Below are 19,414 nucleotides of genomic sequence, written 5' to 3'. Positions count from 1 at the left end.
GGGAATGATGTCAAAATCTCTAATCCGACAAGGAATTCATGCTTACCTTTGAAACCTGAAACGAGAAGAGGTTCGTTTCGCAATTGGTTTATTTGATTTTGGATATTGTCCTTTTCTAATTGGCGTGCATCGGCATGTTCTTTGGTTAGTGCGTCGATCTCGGCCTGAATTTCGCACGGAAGTCGACCCTGACGGTTTGGTAAAAGTCGAAATGCGTGCGTATCATGCTTTGCGACGTACGGCTTTTCTTTTTCCTTTTCCGTGGGTCGTGGTTTTACATCACAAAGTCTGCCTAAATTTGTTGATGGGGGATTCTTTACTAGAAGGAATGGACACCCGTCGGGATTTACCCAAGAGTTATCGGGCACAAGAGTGGGCTGCTGCCCCGTAGGTGCAGACCCCGCAATCGGCGTTGCCTGGGTGCTCTCTTCTGGGGCTTCCTGGGGAGTCGGCAGGATGCCTTGCACCTGTTGAGGATGCCCATAAATTTGATCAGGCTTTTTTTGAATACCTGCACCTGGGCCGGGCAAAAATTGGGCAAGAGTTGCACCTCCAGTTTGATGGCCATGATCGCCTTGATGACCTTGATGACCTTGATAGCCTTGATACGACTGAAAGCTAGGTTGAGCTTGCGGGTTCTCGAAATTTGAATGCACATTTCGAGCACTAAAAAGGTCCTGATTAAAGAGGTTATTTCCTGGATAAGGGCCGATATGTTGCTGAGGCTGCGGCTGTAGCTGCGGCTGTAGCTGCGCTTGAGGTTGTGGTTGGGTGTGATAAGGTTGTTCACCATTACGATGACCATAGTTCATGGGATTTATGTCGAACTCCGATTGAAACTGTTGCATCGGAGCTCCTTGCCATTGCTGGGAACTAAAAGTGCTTGGTGTATGGCCGTGTGTCCGGCTCGGCTGTTCAGTTACGAACTGACCATGGGATTCTCTATTCGCAAATCCATGTTCATATCCAGCGTTAACACTGAAAGGGCTATCATATGGGTGCTCGAATTGATTATGGCCATGGCCGTGGAGAACACCTCCATTTGTATTTGGGCTGGCAAACCCCTGGGGGTTCCCATAATATCGTCCATGACTTTGCAAGTTGGTTCCCTGGAACTGACCTTGGAGTTCGAACTGGTTGACGGGATGGCCGGGATGCTCCTGATGCCCCTGATGCCCAGGATAAACATGGCCGTGAGCGATATTATTGGCTTCCGATGTATGGAAAGCATCGAGTGAGTCTAAGTGGATGGGACCCTGATCGGCTTTGAGGCTGTTAGCACCATATGCGTGTGGTGCCCAAGCGCCGGGATTACCAGCCATGATGGACTGTCTACACCAAGTAGTCCTTCGAAGGTGCACGTGATAGGGAGATGAGCAGAGGCACGTGACTTTATGAAGACACAGCAGGCACGTGATCTATGACAAAGGGGTTAATGTTAGTAACCAAACCAACAATGAGTACAGTGGGGCCAACAAGCCCCTATTGGGGTAAAAATCGACAGGGACCCAAGGGCGTGCATTTATCAAATAACGGAGCTCCAAGAACGAAGAACGAATGAGAAAAAAAAAAAAAAAAAAAAAAAGGCAATAATCGACATGTTTACTTACCAGTATTGTTGACAACTAATATGGTATCTCAATCATAAGATTACAGCATCACAGCCAATACCACGAACGAGGAAGTTGGTCTCCTAACGAGAAAACAGTCGTGAATTGGGTGTGGTTGGTGATGTGATCAAGATGTGATCCTTGCTGTGGCTCAAGGTTGAGGTGTCGATGTAGTGAAATCACAAAATACCCGGGGTGGCTTGCAGGTTGTGTTAATGCCGGAACAGGTATGGGTTGACCGCAGATCAAAGCCACCTGCAAAGAGACAAATCAGTGTTGGCTCTTAGGAAAATCAAAAGTGAGAAAAATGGTTGCACAGGTGAGAAGCAGTAACTTGGATTGGGAGAATGCGGAAAGAAACAATACTGAATGGGAAACTAGGAAAGAAAAAAATTATTGGAGGCAGGCATTTGAACGGAGGGATCGCGGGGACGATGACGGGTCACTACCGGTCATCGTCGTTCCAAAATCATAGGCCGGAGAGAGATCCCAGGATAACCATCAGATCGGCGTTGACGTTATAACCAGAGATGGTCGTCTATAAGTTCGACTCCAGGGCTTTGGGCTTTGAGCTTTCCATTATAGAGGCTCATGCCCTATTTTGACAACAAAACAAGATACAGCCACAACATGGTTTAGCTTGCCGGAATCTCTAGAGGGAATCGGATAACTTGTGATTATAAGTCGAATCTGCATAGCTGGAAATCATGCTGCTCGATATCTAGAGTTGAATTCGAACTGATGAGTATCGCACTATGTGCTTTTCGCTAACTGTCTGTCCAAACCTTTGGTGGATCTGCCGGTTTAAAGCAGTCCCCTATCCCCTATAGAATCGAGGGACCATTAATTGACTGATGAATAGCCTAACAGCAATTCGAGACCAGAACGATCCGATATGCTGCTAGACGTTCATATTCAAAAATTAGGGTATTTTCAGGGAGACTACGTCTCCCTTGAGCTTTTAAGCCTCTTTCACTCTCCGTCCCTTTGCAATATGGGAATTTAGGAGTTACTTTGTTAGATGATTTGGACTGATCACTAGAACTCTTAATGTTCAAGTAGTATCCCTCGGATGCTCTGCTGTAATTCATTGTGAAGATGTGTCCATTCTCTCCGTTTTTCTTTATAAAAAAAATCCTGCTGTTGGCTGCCAACCCAAGCTTCCTACTACCGAAATGCAAATATACTGCTGCAAGAATCGGAGTTCGGGTATGGGCGGAGAAAACCCATAATAGAGTAATCAACCAGGGGCGCACACACATATACAAACATGTCTTCATAAATTTGTGTAGATAATCGTGCTGAAAAGGCTCTCGGAAGGGATAAAAAAACAAAACAAAACAAAACAATGAAAAGGAAAAGGGAAAAGAGGGAAAGGGGGAGTTGATGTTATTATCATACCCTTTAGTCTTAAGTTTATTTCCTGATCAAACGATTGAAATCCACCTCCTTCTGCTGATGTATGCTACTGCTTCTTCTTATGAAGAAAACGGCCTGCTCCTCATGCTCCCATTATTGAGAGATATAATTTTACGATATCAAATATCCTCTGGGACTTAGATGGGAGGAAGGAAACAAGTCTATCTCAAAATGTTCTGAATGAGTGGACGGAAGAAGAGTTTTTTTTTGTTGATTGCTAGCCTGAGTGATCGAGTTGACGAAGCGAGAGCGAGCGACCGCGCGCGACCGGTACAAGTATTTTTTTGAAGTATATGGGCAACTAACCAGGGGGAAAAAAAGCCCTCTCTATGGGATTATTTACTCTTGGATTAGAAGAGAATTAAGCTTAATATCAGAGCTGCAATGAAGCACAATGAAGTGATGGCAAGTTGATGATAGACAAGAGACAATGGTGGAAATTGTGAAAGAAAAAAAAAACGAGACGTGACGGGGCGGGAAAAGGATAGAGAAGGAAAGTTGGCGTCGCAAGCTTTTTGGGGGGCCGCGCGAGCAAAGGGGAAAGAAAAAGCCGCCCAAAGTGGAGCTGAGACTTTCCGCCTATGGCCCTTTGGGGGGGGCTAGAGGTAAGGTATATTTGGTATGTCGGCTTCCTTGTTTCACTGCTGGAATCAATAGAGAGGTAATGCTACATTGATAATCCCGGCTATGTGGTGTATCTTATGTAACCCTAAGTTTAGGTACCTGTATCATGTAGTTACCTCTAAAGTACAATACGTATTTTATATGTGACCATCAGATTAGGTCCACTAAGTGCAATACAATTAGGTACAAGTTAAAACAAGACTTGGTGTAACTATATAAGGTACTTCTTACTATATAGTACACAATAGGTATTAGCGTAATGTACTAAGTGCTTTCTCAGCCACCACGTACAATACCTAATTTATTATTAACCAAACTGACAGTTCTGATGCAAGGCTCTATACTAACTTAACTACACCGACATTGTTCTTATAGTGGTATTAAGACCATCTAATAAAAACCATTATGTTAGGTACAGGTCTCTCTAGCTCTTAGAATTATTTGTATAATACAATACCTACCTCGTAGAGATATCTATTACGCTAAAAGCTAGCGCTAGTGGCTTAAGGTACAAGAACATTGAAATGATCAATGCGTCCAATCAAAAAATAGTACCACAGTACCCGGTACGAAGTACACTTGGATTGGAAGTCGTGTCATTTGTTACCTAGATACGTACCTTACCTACCTACAGTGGGATCTAAGCTTCCAAGGTTCTTCTCTATAATTCAATAACCTCGATGTCAAAGTTACCTACCTAGGTACCTACATCCATCTCAACATTAACACCAATCTCTTCCAAGTTCAATACAGGCTTCTAATAACATTGAATCTTTGAGACCTGGTAATACCTATTTACATGCTATAAACTGGACGAAGCGCCCTAAAGCTAAATACGAGTGACGACTTGGAAGAATAATATCTTGGCATATTCCATAAGTTAAGCGGCGAAGTACACGACACTCTTTACAATTGCTTCATTCCGCTTACACTTGCGTACTCATACACATCCACATTCACACACATCTTCCTCTACATATCTTAAGGCTTATGTACATACATGCATGAATTGGAAGACGCCGATAAGTAGTACATCCTCTTCTGCGACACTGCGCAAGCGTCAAACATAGCAACACGGCGCAAACCCTGCTGTGAATAAAACACACTTTCCCGAGATACTTCATAGCTAGGTACCCAACATATTGTTGACCTTATGGCGGGAGTTAAAGGGAATTCGCTACGCGATCGTCAAATTGGTCCGTCTCTAACATAGAGATCTCCCTCCCTCCCTCTCTCTTTAGCTGTCCGAACTTGGCTAGCTAACCTTCATCATTAGCATCGTTAAAGAAGATCCTCAACCTGAACGAGGCTATCGACCAAAAAGATGAAGACGAGTCGCATGCCAACGGTCTAGCCCCGTCCGGTTCTATATTAACCGCTAATGGAGAGCCCGTGTGGAAAGTCCTCGTCTTCGACGACCTTGGTCGCGACGTCATCAGCAGCGTCATGAGAGTAAACGATTTGCGATCCATGGGCGTCACCATGCACATGTAATAAACCCCTACGGATCAAATAGGTTGCTTGCTATCGTATCACTTGTTAACCTACGGCGTTCACCCAGGCATATAGCCGCGTCTCGGCATCCTATCCCCGACGTTCCCGTCATCTACCTCGTCGAGCCGAGCCCGAAGAACTTAGAAGACATAACGAGCGATCTACAAAAAGGCCTCTACTCCCCCGCCTATATCAACTTCCTCTCCTCCATCCCCCGCCCCCTCCTTGAGGACTTCGCATCGCAAACCGCAGCTGCAGGCACCGCGGAACACATTGCTCAACTATTCGACCAATACCTTAATTTCATTGTCGCGGAACCAGATCTATTCAGCTTAGGGATGCAGAAGGAGCACACGTATTGGGCATTGAATAGCGCAAAAACCAAAGACGAGGAATTAGATCATGTCGTTGACAGGATAGTCAGTGGTTTATTCAGCGTTGCTGTGACTATGGGTACGATATTTTGGGTAATAGCGCCTGATTATTCCCAGGCTAACTGAACATCCCAGGGGTTATTCCAGTTATACGATGTCCTAAAGGCGCTGCTGCGGAGATGATTGCCGGCAAGCTTGATCGAAAGCTTCGCGATCATATTCTCAACTCTAAAGACAACCTTTTCTCTTCTAATACCCGTCCCGCCTCGTCTGCAGGCACCGCCGCTTCTCGCCCTGTTCTTATCATTCTTGATCGGAATGTTGATTTAAACCCTATGCTCTCGCATTCCTGGACTTACCAGTCGCTCGTACATGACGTTCTTAACATGAAGCTCAACAGGATCACTATCGAGACGCCTATAGACGAAGATAATCCAGCGAAGGGGGTGACGAAAAAGGCTTACGACCTGACCGCTACAGATTTTTTCTGGGAGAAGAACTCCGGTGTACCCTTCCCCCAAGTCGCAGAGGATATCGATGCCGAATTGATGCGGTACAAAGAAGATGCGCAAGAGATTACCAAAAAGACGGGCGCATCATCTATAGAAGATTTGCAAAACGACACTAGCGCGAGTGCTCAGCATCTGAAAGCAGCGATAACATTACTGCCAGAGTTGAGGGAGCGGAAAGCTGTGTTAGATATGCACATGAACATCCTTGCTTCGGTTTTAAGGGGTATAAAAGACCGCCAACTCGATAATTATTTTCAGATGGAGGAAAATGTCATGAAGCAAACTAAAGCCCAAATATTGGAGGTTATCAAGGATAACGACAAGGGCAAAGATCCTCTGGACAAGCTCCGCTTGTTCATAATCTGGTTCTTGAGTACAGAACAGGAAGTCAGCCGAGCAGATTGGACCCAATTCGAGGAAGCTCTCACGGCAGCAGGAGTAGACACTACTTGTCTTGCCTATATCCGACAGTAAGTTCCAGCCCCCTACGCTCATCCTCGGTGATCAATTTTCTTCCTTTTCTGTACGTGAGCTAACATCGATTTCTAGGGTTCGGGCCACAACGAAAATGACCCAATTGACAACTATCGGTCCATCTCAGCCCTCAGCTGCGCAGTCCGGCTCGACTGATCTGTTCGGCCGCTTTTCTTCTCTCTCGAGCCGCTTAACTGACCGATTAAAAGAGACCGGTGTTGGCGTCCCGACAAATCTTGCTTCCAACTTTGACTCCCTAATAGGTGGCATCAAAAACTTCCTACCAGCTAATCGCGATCTAACTATTACCAAAATCGTCGAGTCGATCATGGACCCCCAAGCTGCCTCAACATCCGCTATAGCCAAGACCGAAAATTACCTGTACTTCGACCCACGAAGCGCAAATGCACGAGGTAGCATGCCCCCGCCAAGCGCAATGCGATCAGGCGCAGCAGGGAGCACGCCTGGATCCCTGCCTAGCGGTCCGGGAGTTCAAGGTCCTGGAACTGGTGCCAGCTTCGGGCAACGTCGACAAGGGTACACAGAGGCCGTCGTTTTTACGGTTGGCGGCGGCAGCATGGACGAGTACGGTAACTTACAGGAGTGGGTGCAACGGACAGGCGAGGGCGGCCGCGCCAAGAAGAGAGTCGTGTACGGTAGCACGGAGCTCCTAAACGCCCACGAGTTCATCAAGGAAGAACTGGAAAGACTAGGACGCGAGGTCCCGTAGTATGTACTCAGGATAGAAGAGGTCCCAGGATACGGGGATCCCGAAAAAAAAAAAAGGGGTAGACGAATTAATAAATACAAGAAATACAGCCTCAACTTGTTGTCGCTTGTAGCCCGAAGTTTGTCCGATATTGCTGGATCCGTGTATCTGTATCTGTATCTGTATTTGTATCATTCAACAGTGTAATCTGTAAGCTGTTTACGTCGGCAAGAGTCAAAACAAGTTAACTTTCGCTTTTATTGTGATGTATCTTCTGACACCTCGCTACCTAGGTGCCTAGCCTTGCTTCGAGTTGGCATTCGAGAGGCTTATATCGTCCCGTCTCGGATAATTTCGAACAGACACGTATGAGCGAGCATAAACATCCCCTTCTACTTATAATAAAGTCCTTGCGCAAATTATATCACTTAGAAACTCTAAAGATTGATATCATGCAGAAACGTCCTTACCTAGCACAACGAATTAATAACAGATACGCAATAGTTTCGGCAAAAGTATCTCCCCGGGCACTTTAAGGAGCAAGTATTTCGGGCATAAACTCAGGTCATAGCAATTGCTAGTTGTTACAAGCGTTTCTAATTCAATCCTTTACACTGCATCACTTATAGATATGCTTGCACATGAAACATTGAAGAGCCTGTGTCAACGTAAAAAGGCGTTTATGTAAAGAATAATCCGTTCATTGCAGCGTCATGCTACTCTTACACAGCTCAATAGAATTAAGAGACTCCTCTGCGCCAATTGATGCTAACCTCCCCTTCCCTCACCATCTCCCTAATCCAACCAAGGGGCGCGACACTATTTACATACCTAGGTACCTAGTAATCCAAACTAGCCAGCCCATTATCCATCAAGGACGGCTCGGTCGTAGCTTAAGGATAATACAAACACATGTTTCGTTAAATTATCACCAGTGACTCCAACCCTTGAGAAATAACAAGCGCCTCTTCGTTCTATAAGGGGCATAAAGAGTATATCGTGATCTGATGATGCCAGCTCAAAATGTCATTATCCATTCATCTGGGGTTTTCGCTGTACATGTAATCTTCTCGCCCCCCAACCGGATCAGAATTGATCCACGAGAGAATACCCCCGCTACCTCGTAGCCCGGCCTCTGAATGTCATCATGAATTTGATGGATTGGGTATAATTTTACAACATAAATCCGACCATTCCTCGAGTAAACGGGCAAATCGCGAATAAAACCAGGTACTAAGGAGCTTTAGAGATGTGCAACCCGAAGACGAAATAACAAATAGAAGGAGACCCAAATCAATCTTCTAAGTACTGGAAGCTGGATTTCGATCGATGCCGCCTCGATCAATGCCGCCAGTGGTCGAGGATCGTCCAAGATGCGTTTAAGAAAAGCGGTGACGTCGAATAACCAGAGATAGCAATCAAAACTGAATGCTAACGGTAGTATGAAAATTGCCCAAAGTAGCGCGAGGTCGATGGGAAGAACAAGGTAGTGCTCCCGCAAGATGTTATCCATAACCGTCAGCAAGACGAACGGGCGGAAAAACAACGCCCCCAGCCCTACCCCTACCGTCGTCAAGTCGCCGAAGAATCTGTCGAATAATATACGGTGATAGAGACGATAGCGACGTAAGAAATATCCGCAACAACCTCGTAGCCATCGCATAAATCGCAAGGATATTCTGAAAATCGGATAGAAAAGCAAGACTGAGGAAACAACTCGTATTGAGAAGACGATAGTCCTCTAAACATTTGGCGACCATAGAATACGAATGATGATTGACTGGGACCTGTTTGGAATAGAAGCTTCCTAAACACCCCTGAACATGCGGACGATGAGGAACCAGAGAGCTCCAATGAATTTAAAAGCGGAGAGGCCAGCTACACTCCAGAGGATAATCGTCATATACAGCGTTGAGCGTTCGTTTTGGCTTTGCTCTTGTTTGTCGGGGGTCAGCCTCTCAAGACCAGCAGTGCTGAGCACTAGAGCCACGAGACCGAAATTCGTGACCATCCAGATAAGTACGACCAACGAACGGATCCAACGGTAGTAATCCATCTGAGCCTCAGCCTTTTGGGCATCGTTCGGCGGCTTCTGGATCACTACATGCTTCTGGCCGAAGACTGCTAATTCTCTCTCGTACTGGGCATTCAAGTCTCCTTCGTCAGGTAAGTCGGTCTTACCCTTACCGTCCTTAGTATCGACTGTGGGAAGTTCCTCGGCCTTATCGTCTCCCTTAGTACCCCATGATATATCGTGTGTGTTACAGAACGCATAGACGTTTAGAACGTTGACGTAGGTCGGCGTTAGTAGAAGATACTGAATGAAGGAGGTAACCATGTGCCACGGGTCGAACATTATAAGCGAGGCGATAAGCCAGAGCCCATAAGTCGATAGCATAGACACAATGAGCGAATAGAAAAGCTTATTCTTAAATAAGTCGCTGATATTGAAACCATCTGCTACTTCGGCTTGAACCGCTCTGACAGTGATGAAAACGGCGGCAAATGTGAGGTATCTGTGTATCCGATTAGCAAGTTGTGTTAGGAAAACATTAGGAAAACAACACTGGTAGACTTACATCATGATCACACACCAGAAAATAACCATAGCCGTGTATAGCTTGCCGGAACCGGATGGGCGATTACCCATAGAGAGAACGAAGCAGGCCATTAAAGAGATACCGTAAAACCATTCGAAAACAACACCAAGAATCTCACCGACGGTACCTAGCAATGTAGGATCTCCAAGACTTGTCGTCAATATCTTAAAAACTAGGAAGAAATTGCCAATAGCAAACCAGGCGAAGATCATATTGAAGGTCTGGAAGCCGAATTCCAGGAAGAACATCAGCTTACGAAGAATGGAGTGGTCCGAACGGAAAAACTGGTAGAAGTGTGCGATGGCGTAAATAGCGGCGAAAAAGGAACCGTTTAGCCAACGTCGGCGCTGTAGAATGAGTTCGGTTACAGAGTCAGGAACATCCGTTTCTCCTGTTGCCGACTTGACATATTGCAAGATCCAGTGGCAGTTGCGCTTGGTAACCAGTTCAAAACAGAGGATACGATCTTCGGCCAGATACATGTTGGCGGTGAAAACACCAGCACCGGCGCCGTGGAGCGTTTCCCCCTTGAAGTATTTTTCCAGCGGCCCCAATCCATTCTTATCATTCTGCAAAGCGACGTAACGATAGGCCGAGAAGGCACCAGGTAAAACAGAGATGAAGCCAAACGCCGATTCTAGAGGCTTATCGAGGATATTGCTCATCTTGTATTCGAAATTTTGGGTCGCAACGAGTGGATTGATCAATTCCTTTCCACCTCTCCCCAACATCGCCTTGATCTCACCACAAGCTCCGGCGCACATGGGCTCCAGGTCGAACGCCTTCCAGAGATGGTAAATGGAATTGCTGCCTGGCTTAGTACCCGCGTCGATTAGTACGCAGATGTTGGGATCCAAGACTCGGCCAAACGCCTGGAAGAACCATCTGTGCGAATTGATCTTCTTCTGGTTCTTTTCCTTCAAGCAAAATAGCATTTGTACGGGCTGCTTCTTGGGGATGAGCTGCACCACGTCGTTCTTGATTTGCATACCAACTTGCGTTGTGTATTCGTAAATATGCGCAGTAACATCCTTTCCGTTGACTTGCTGCTTCGCAATACCTTCTTGATATACACCCATACCGGAAAGAAGCGCCCTTGTCCGGGGATTGATCTTGGCACGCCCGTCACTTACCACACATACCACTATTTTCTTCCAAGCGTCCGGGCCCCACGTCTTGCTTTCTTTTCGATTACACATGTACTCGATATTTTTCAGAACACCTATCATGGTCCGCGCAAAGAGAATATCGTCTTCATTGTACATGGTAATGACAATGAAAAGCTCAGTATGGCGCGGTTTGCTGAAGAGCTTCTGACGCAAGGTGAAATTCTCATTATAAAAATCGTTCGGGTCACAAGTAGCGGCGGAATATCGCATATGGGTAAATTCGTCACGCTCGCCGTGGGGGAGTTGGTTTAGTAGTTTAGGGGGTACCGGACAGTCGAGAACCAAGTTACCCCGGTACAATAGCACCTGCTTTACTGTTTTCCATCGCTTGATTCCTCCACCTTGCTGCTGCTGCTGACGATGTGGGTCGTCGGCATACGGCTCTTGTGGTTGAGCTTGCGTGTAAGGATCATTCTGGGCTAACATCGGGTGTTGGTCATCGTAATCATATCCATGCTGGTCGGCGAACGGCGTCGAGGTCGGTTGCGGATCGTAAGGTTGGCTATAATACGCATCATGATGTTGCTCAGGGTTGACGGAGAATTCAGAAGGATGCCCGCTCTGGCTATAGGGACCTTGAGAAAAGCTGTCGACTGAGTGCGCCGCATTCAACGGGAGATTATCGCTCGGTGTGTATCTTCCTGGGCCAACAGGCATGTCAAGATTACTGGCAGCCGCCGGGTGGTGGCCATAAGGTACATCGTCGAGCTGATACCCATGCTGCAGAGGATGACCCGGCGAGGGTGTACGACCTATTCTGTGGTTTTCCATAGTAGGATCGTAGTAATCGTCGTCTGAAAAAAATGGTGTTGTTAGAAAGGTAGTGGTTCAAATTTTACCATGTAGGTTGTAATTAATACATGTGTCGGAGTACAGATAGGTACAGTGCTTTCTGCTATGTGCCGCCTGCGTCACAAAAGTCTGCGTCACTTATGACTTGGTAGAACAAAGCAGCAGTAGACCAGTATATGTTCCATACACAACAGTGTATTGATGTTGCTAAAATGAATGTAGGAAAACAATGATTGTATACCAAAAGGCCGTGGTTGAACAGCCCAGCTGAGCGGCAGTGGCAGTGAAAGGGAGGCAAAAAAAGGTAAAAAGGGAAGAATTCCAAAAGTAGGTTGAGGGAAAGTTAATTCATGATACATACCTAAGCGATTATACGACATGGTTTGTGTGTTATTCCCACACGGGAGGGTGGGCACTTCAAGCGGTTAAGTCGTAAGGGGTTGCGACAGAAGCGAACGAGACTCGGCTATACGTAATTGCGATGGTAATGAGAGAGACTTCCAACCTAGGTAGGTAATTAGTGAATGGAATGTACTAATATGCTAATGTGGTGGTACGTACGTGGAATGGGCTCGGATTAGGGTCTGAATGGAGACTCGTCCTGACTCTTCGGTAGATTTGAACGATCCTTAACCCTGAATCGAGATATTTGCGAGTGGGCTTTACCGGGTATGAAGCACCCGTTTCGATAATTAATTATTTTTTCGCGGAACTTTGTCAACAAACTTTGCGACAAGTCCAGTAAAATGTATCCGAGTTACTGGAGATGCATGCAGACGACGGAGACTAAAGGATGTTTGAAAGATCACCGAAGAATGCTTATTTGTCTCCTTAGCCTAGGTAGGAGAGAGGAACGAGGGGACTCGAGGGGGGTTTGAGTGAGGGGACTCGAGAGGTTTGATTGCGCTTGAAGATCTACAAAGAGAAAGGTTGAAATTGGGGAAGAGAATTTGGGTTTTCCGTCGAGTTTCACCAAAAAAACAGAAGATTTGCGACAACGTCGACAGGGCAGCGATGGGGCAGAGACGGGGCAACGACAAGTCGAGGGAAGGATTACCTGGGTAACTAGGTACTTACCTTAAGTAGGTACCCGAACTAGTGCCTACCTAAGTATTGTATTGTACCTATCATCAAGGACTCAAGTAACTTAAGGGCAGGTATCCCGTTTCAGATCAACAAAAGCGGGCGAAGCAACGAATTGCAGGCCGCTAACAACGCATTAAAACCTTGCAGCTGCCTTGTCGAAGAACCAGTACTGCGGTGCAACAATACGAATTAGAAGGGACGAGGGGTACAAAAGGTACAAGGGTGCCAAACAAACACTAACCTTTTTTCCCCTCCCTACCTGCCTACCCCTACCCCTGGTCGACCAGCACCCGTGCAGCCGTGGGCCATCTGATACCGCCCCACTTCTGCCCGTGACGTCGTTTGCTCTTTGGTCTCATCCTCAAGTTCCTTCATTAATAAGGTATCATTATCTTATACATTTAAGACGTAATGGTTTGATAATCCTCGGTAAATTTTAAGCTGAACTTGACTTATTGAATAAGAGATAATAGTTGTCGGATAAGAAAAATAAGCCATTAAGAACCAACGGATAAGAAAGCTGCAGATATGCGCAAGGCAATGTCGCGTAAAGGGAAAAGGATAAAAAAATAAAAAAAAAAAATAAAAAAAGCCAAGCCAGCCTAGGTTCTCCACTCCAGGATCTTGCTGCACAAACAAAAATAGAAACTGATCGAGTTGGAAAAGTTGGTAATCTTCTTTCAGCCACAATCGAGCTGACGACTACGGCTAGGATGACGACGAACAAATGCTTGTTTCTCGCTAGGCAGTAGAATATCTGCGAATACTCGACGAGAGAAAAGAGGAGAGAGTTCGTCTTCGTCTAAGCCACACGTTTAATATACCGATGATGTTCCTTAGGTTGACAAAGCAAGCATTCAAACCGGACTTCACCATATACAGTGCGTAATATCGCCGAGTGTGGCTACAGCTTCGAACATCGCGGGTATGCACATGCCGACATGCTCATGTTGTGTAGCTCACGATACTTCGCAAGAAAAGCCACCCAATAAGAACCTGGAGCGCTGAAGCGGAAGAACGGCAGAGCGGGTACCTAGTTGGTCGCTTACTATCTTTTCAACATGAGTCTAGATTGCCAGCTGTTCTCGTGTACCTAACCCAAGGCGGCCAAGGCAGTTTTGTTTGCGCAGCAATCCAATCGTTGGTTGACGCATTAACCATATGCACACAATCCTACATCCCCAGTTATTTTCTATGGTCGGTTCTGTTATAAGTCCTCCGCCAGTACAGCCTCACGGTTTTATTATCAACGATCCTGGACGAGTTGTGTAATCTGATGTCAATATGGTTAGGCTGAATAAATATCTCCAGGTAATGTTGTCGCAAATTCGAGTGATTCAATACTGCTGCTATTGGAAATCGAAGCTTTTACCGGAATACCTAGCAACAAGTCGTGCAATGATACCTTGCTAATTGTTTGTCCATACTACGCTGTAACACATAGTCATCCAATTTCGAAGATAGTTCGGAAGCGAATTATATGTAACCGCGGTATGGGGCAAATCCATCCAGCTATATGTCTACTTGCCTCCTATACACATATTTTTTGCTAACTTATATCTAAGGCAAGTAGACGGAATATCGGGTTACGTTCCACAGATAGAAAGTGCTCTACGACAACACATGCCCGAAACTTCCCCATATTTTCAAGATAGGCTATACATGAAGCATGCTCCCTCTAAGAATAGCCATATGGGTTAACTATCTCTAGTTAACAACTTTCAACTAGGTATTAAACATGTAGGATATAATGGGAAACTCAAACCTAACACTTTGGGCTGGTTAGAGTTGTTTTGATGCCACTTTACAGACTCAAACAAAAAAGTATTGCTAGTTGAGACGAACACCGTTTTTTATATTTATTGTACATAACCTACGAAAGCAGTGTCTTCAATGCTATATTACAGCAGAACTTCGGCCAGAAACCGTCCTATTACAAGTTCTATTCAGCAAATACCCTTTCCAGAATAAGACCCTGGGGAATAGAAAACCTCAATGGCAGGCTGTAATGGGGGCTGAGTAGGTGCCATATCCGATGCGACCAAATTAGAAAATAGCCCTCGGCTGATTCCTCATCCAGAAATGGCGAGCTGGCTCTTCTAGCCCAACGATATCTTTATTCGCTACCCTTGCAAACCTGGCTAGGCCTAGGATTCGTCTTATTTTTTCAGCTCCTTCTGGCCCCCAACTACTCAACTGGGACGAATAGTACCTTAGCGATTTTTTCTTTTTTTATGATCAATTGGTCCGCCGGTATCTCACGTGCATCTCACTGGCACGATATCTGACTGCATTGGTTCTCCGCCCTTAAGAGGGGCTCCGAACCCCAGTCTCACGCGCCTCCCCCTTAGTCAACAACAACAACAGCATGTCTCTGTTCCTCGGGTCGATATGGATCGTACGGTGTTCAGATTGCGGCAATTACCCCTCGACTTCGACAGGTTGGACGCTTTACGGGTACTAAGCACGGCTCTGGTTCTTGAGACTTCGGCCATTCAGATTTTCTCTCTGGCCCGCTCCGTTGACCCATGGCTCCCTAGCAAAGTGGCAACCTTGATGTTCGATGATACCGCCGGTGTGAAGGGCGTGCTCGAAAATGGCGATAATCCCAATGTCACGAAGCGGGGTGATGAGTGGTGCATTACGGCTGATAATCTACGCGACGATTTAGTTTTGGATGCCCACTTTCGTGGCCTAACACCCTTATATGATCCAGACGTTCACGATGCTGAGTAAGGCTTTCATATAATTTATATATCTCAAATTTAACAGCTCATTATCTTAGTTGCATTGCGATATCAGGGCTTGCGAGCCATCCTTTCGGCTCTTGGCAGCCGAAAGGGCGCTCGAAGTCATTCATGTGGATTCGTGATGCTTTGCCGCAGTCATTACGGAATGTACGGCCTATTCTATATGGCTATGATACCACTCTCGTCGAGAGCTTGTCTTTCCAGACCATATTCGATCTTGCCCTGGGATTAATCAATCAACTCAAGGCTAACGGTTGGACGTTACCAACATGCAAGCCTCTCGTTTTCCTCGCTCATAGCTTAGGAGGAATTGTCTTGAAGCAGGCATTCGTATCACTGGCGAATAAGATTGACCGTGATGACCCAATTCGCCAGGCGATAAGAGGAGCTGTGTTTTTCGGCGTTCCTAATCTGGGCATGGAGCAATCCCACCTCATGGCAGTCGTGGAAGGCCAAGCCAACGTGCAACTTGTCGAGGACCTTTCAGTTCAGTCCGAATACCTTCGACAGTTAGATAAACAGTTTAGCGGTATATCGTACCTTCAAGATGCCTTACTCTACTGGTGCTACGAAACAAAGAAGTCGCCAACTGTCGCCGTAAGAATACTTGATACTTTTTTAGGCGTTTACATGTTGACTCTTTGTAGCTAGACTCGAATGGTAAATGGTCAAGGACAGGACCCAGCGAGATATTAGTGACGCCAGATTCTGCCACACGCGGGTTATACGGAGCAACAACGCGGTCAGATGCTGTATACCCGATTAACGAAGACCATTCAAATATGGTTAAGTTTTCCCAGAATGATCCGAACTACTCGGTAGTAGTACAGAAATTGGTGCAGGTCCTCTTCTCCAGAGACTCATCTCCGTCCGATATGAGCGATACGGAAACTCTCGTACTCGAATCAAGCATAATCCAAAAGGTAACGAGACCGGAGTTAAGATCAGGTCGGAAACCTAGCCATGAAGGTAAGTAAATCGCTATTTCATTATAAAAGATGGCTATTGGCTTATACCTAACTAGCTATTCTGAGCTCGCTCTATGTACCCGAAGGAGATCGTCGATTTGAAGAAATCGAAGAGAAATTTGAGGACACATTTGACTGGATCTACGACCAACCAGACCCCGGCTTTAGCGAATGGCTTCAGAGCGGGGATGGTCTCTTCTGGATCAACGGGAAGCCCGGTTCAGGAAAATCAACCTTGATGAAGTTTATATGTGGAGACCAGCGTACCGCGGATCTGTTATCGGACTGGAGAGGAGAAAGCAGCTATATCATCGTGTCTTTCTTTTTTCACTATCGCGGAACCTCGGTGCAAAAGTCCTTCGAAGGCCTCCTGAGAAATGTACTATCCCAAATCATCTCGAAAAATCCACGGCTTGTAAAGTTTCTTCAATCCTTATTCGACCCTCAAGAATCTTTACACCCGAGGATGTGGACATTGCCCGTTCTTCAAAAGGGGTTCAATAATATAATACGACAAGACGAGATACCGTTGCATCTTTGCTTGTTCCTGGACGCACTTGACGAATATGATGGAAGATTGGAGTTTATATGCCGATTCCTCTTGGAACTAGTCGAGATTCCCCCTACGCACACGAAACAGATTAAAATCTGTTTTTCTAGCCGACCTTGGCAAATATTCATGAATGCGTTCAAAGATTGTGCCGGGTTCCAGATCCAAGATTTCACGCAAGAAGATATCAGGGATTACTGTCTTGGATCTATCAGAGAAGAAAGCCTATCATCTGTCATACTCGAGGATTTAGTCCCAGACATCGTGGCTCGTTCGAGGGGCGTTTTCCTATGGGTAAAGTTTGTGGTCAAAGACCTTGCCCACGCTACGAGGTCTAGTACATTGGACAAGGATGATTTAGAAAAGTTACTAGAGTCTTTCCCGGTCGAGCTCAACGCTTACTATGCCGAGATTATCGAACGAATCCCGCGGGCGTATAGATGGAAAGCATACGCCATGCTCGAAGTTGCCGTTCGATCTAAAGATTCTTTGGAACCCGTAACATTTCTTTGCGCCGTTTTCTGTTCAGACTGCAAGACTATCAGAGAAGGTCGTGATGTTTTGACAAGGGTACGCGAGATAAACAATAGCACTGTTGTTGAGTCGCTTGCAATGGAAGAGTCAAGGAAGTATTGTGGCGGACTGATTGAAGTTGTTAAAGGAATCAATGGCAACTACGTCCAAGTTCTTCACCAGACCGTAGAAGACTTCGTAACTGACCCAAAATTTAAGCAGCGAGTGCTCGGGAACCTAGCAAGAATTACAATCGAAAATGGCAATAATTTCCTAGCCAAATGCTACTTTCTCATGTACGAGACTAAGGACGATCCGTTCCTCAACCACATCCACCTTATGACGATCCCGTCTACTCGGATGCAAGTTAAGCAAGCCCTCATCAACGGGACCTACGCACGTGCCGCTGAACATGTCAGTGGGCGTAGTATGAAAGTATTCCTCGGCAGCGTTTCGCAAACAGTTTACAAGAAAATATACGCGGAATCCGACTTGAAGATAGAGACAACACTTGAATACGCTGCCTCTACTGGGCTTCGCTTATACTTGGTCGAATCCCTCCACGACGATCCTAACGTTTTGCGAAATTCTAAGCATCAATTATTGAGCTGCATTATTAGGTCAGCAGCCGATCCAAAGGACGAAGAAGTAAAGCAAACGGTCAAGCTACTGTTAGAGAACGGGTTTACCCCGCATAAGGATCCGATGGCATTCGGCCTCTGTGCCATGAAGATGCTCCGAGGCGACGGCCAATATAGACCAGTCGACGATGACCTGAATCCGCTTCTAAGGTCTCGTCATATTGACCTGATCGAGCTCCTGCTGGATCATGGGCAGGAGCCTTATATCAGCATTCCTACCGTCTACCGCAGGCAGAACGTCAAGAGTACGCTTTTACACGTAGGACCATTCCGAGCGGTGAAATTACTCCTGGATAAGGGGGCTTCTGCGAATTTGCTGGATTCCATGGGAATGACACCCCTTGATCACTTTTGTGCAAGGAATGCGCTGAGAGCTCCGAACTGGTTCCAGGCATACGAACATTATAGGCGACAGCACTGGGAGCTGTATAAGTTAACCTGCCTCCTCACGTCTCGCGGGGGCACGATAAAGAACACAAGAGTAGAGTTTTGGGAAGAGCTTTTAGATGGGTTTTCGGAGTCAGGATTTCCTACCGAGGATTTACGGAGGAGTATGGACACCGCAATTAGGCAGCTATCGGCATCATCAAGACGGTCGTTTCAGCGAAGTCCCAATCAGGACAACGAAAGCGATAGAAATGCACAGGGGAGACTGTCTTTACAACCCCCATCTCAACGCCACTTTCACGGGTCCAGTATCCATGGGTCTAGTATTGACGAGACGCTCGCAGAACACTCAGGTCAAAATTTATCCGTGCCAGTGCTCGGGGCGCAAGGGATGCAAACCCCTGTTTCGGAAGAGCAGCCGGGACATCATTCGGAGCCCGCATTCCGACAGTCGCTGATGTCGCCAGACATACCCGACATACCGCCGAAGCGATCACTCAGGCTAAAAATCAAGAAGTTCATCCATCGTCTAATACGATAAATTCCTCACGTTCTCGCCCCTCGGAGCTCTAATATTGGGGCAATCCTACCGGACGAGTCTAATTAAACAACCTGTCTTAATGATACTTTCAGTACCTAACGTATAGCTAGGTACGCGTGTATATAACCCTTCTACCTTCCATCAACGGACCTTTAGATTCGCACGTTCCATATGGCTTATATGCCGTTTCTTCAATACTTA

The 19,414-nt window shown here is 46.1% G+C and overlaps 3 protein-coding genes across 3 annotated transcripts; 2 read left to right on the top strand and 1 right to left on the bottom strand.

Moving 5' to 3' along the window:
- The first annotated feature begins 4,305 nt into the window (after positions 1–4,305).
- On the top strand, positions 4,306–7,586 carry F4812DRAFT_436286 (Sec1-like protein). Its single transcript, XM_047934836.1, has 5 exons — positions 4,306–4,849; positions 4,930–5,143; positions 5,215–5,600; positions 5,657–6,503; positions 6,583–7,586. Exons 1-5 carry the CDS (start codon positions 4,807–4,809, stop codon positions 7,235–7,237), a joined length of 2,145 nt encoding a protein of 714 aa, XP_047788521.1. The 5' UTR covers positions 4,306–4,806; the 3' UTR covers positions 7,238–7,586.
- A 1,437-nt stretch (positions 7,587–9,023) lies between these two features.
- F4812DRAFT_452076 (glycosyltransferase family 2 protein) lies at positions 9,024–11,756 on the bottom strand (the record flags this gene model as incomplete). The annotated part of the gene is made up of 2 exons (XM_047936294.1): positions 9,024–9,732; positions 9,796–11,756. The coding sequence occupies 2 exons, from the start codon at positions 11,754–11,756 to the stop codon at positions 9,024–9,026; spliced, it is 2,670 nt and encodes an 889-aa protein (XP_047788520.1).
- Positions 11,757–15,254: 3,498 nt separating this feature from the next.
- F4812DRAFT_452075 (uncharacterized protein) lies at positions 15,255–19,213 on the top strand (the record flags this gene model as incomplete). The annotated part of the gene is made up of 4 exons (XM_047936293.1): positions 15,255–15,595; positions 15,649–16,210; positions 16,261–16,582; positions 16,638–19,213. 4 exons carry the CDS (start codon positions 15,255–15,257, stop codon positions 19,211–19,213), a joined length of 3,801 nt encoding a protein of 1,266 aa, XP_047788519.1.
- Between the last annotated feature and the right edge of the window lie 201 nt (positions 19,214–19,414).

The sequence above is a fragment of the Daldinia caldariorum genome, assembly GCF_022478825.1.
Source record: "Daldinia caldariorum strain CBS 122874 unplaced genomic scaffold F4812scaffold_13, whole genome shotgun sequence".
NCBI lineage: Eukaryota > Fungi > Ascomycota > Sordariomycetes > Xylariales > Hypoxylaceae > Daldinia > Daldinia caldariorum.
Note: the sequence above shows the minus strand (reverse complement) of the source record. Positions and strands in the feature narration are given on the sequence as shown.

Coding starts and splice junctions, on each gene's coding strand:
- F4812DRAFT_436286 (XM_047934836.1), top strand. CDS start 4,807: ATGGCGGGAGTTAAAGGGAATTCGCTACGCGATCGTCAAATTG. Junction 5,144..5,214: donor ATGGGCGTCACCATGCACAT/GTAATAAACCCC, acceptor GCGTTCACCCAG/GCATATAGCCGCGTCTCGGC. Junction 5,601..5,656: donor CAGCGTTGCTGTGACTATGG/GTACGATATTTT, acceptor TGAACATCCCAG/GGGTTATTCCAGTTATACGA.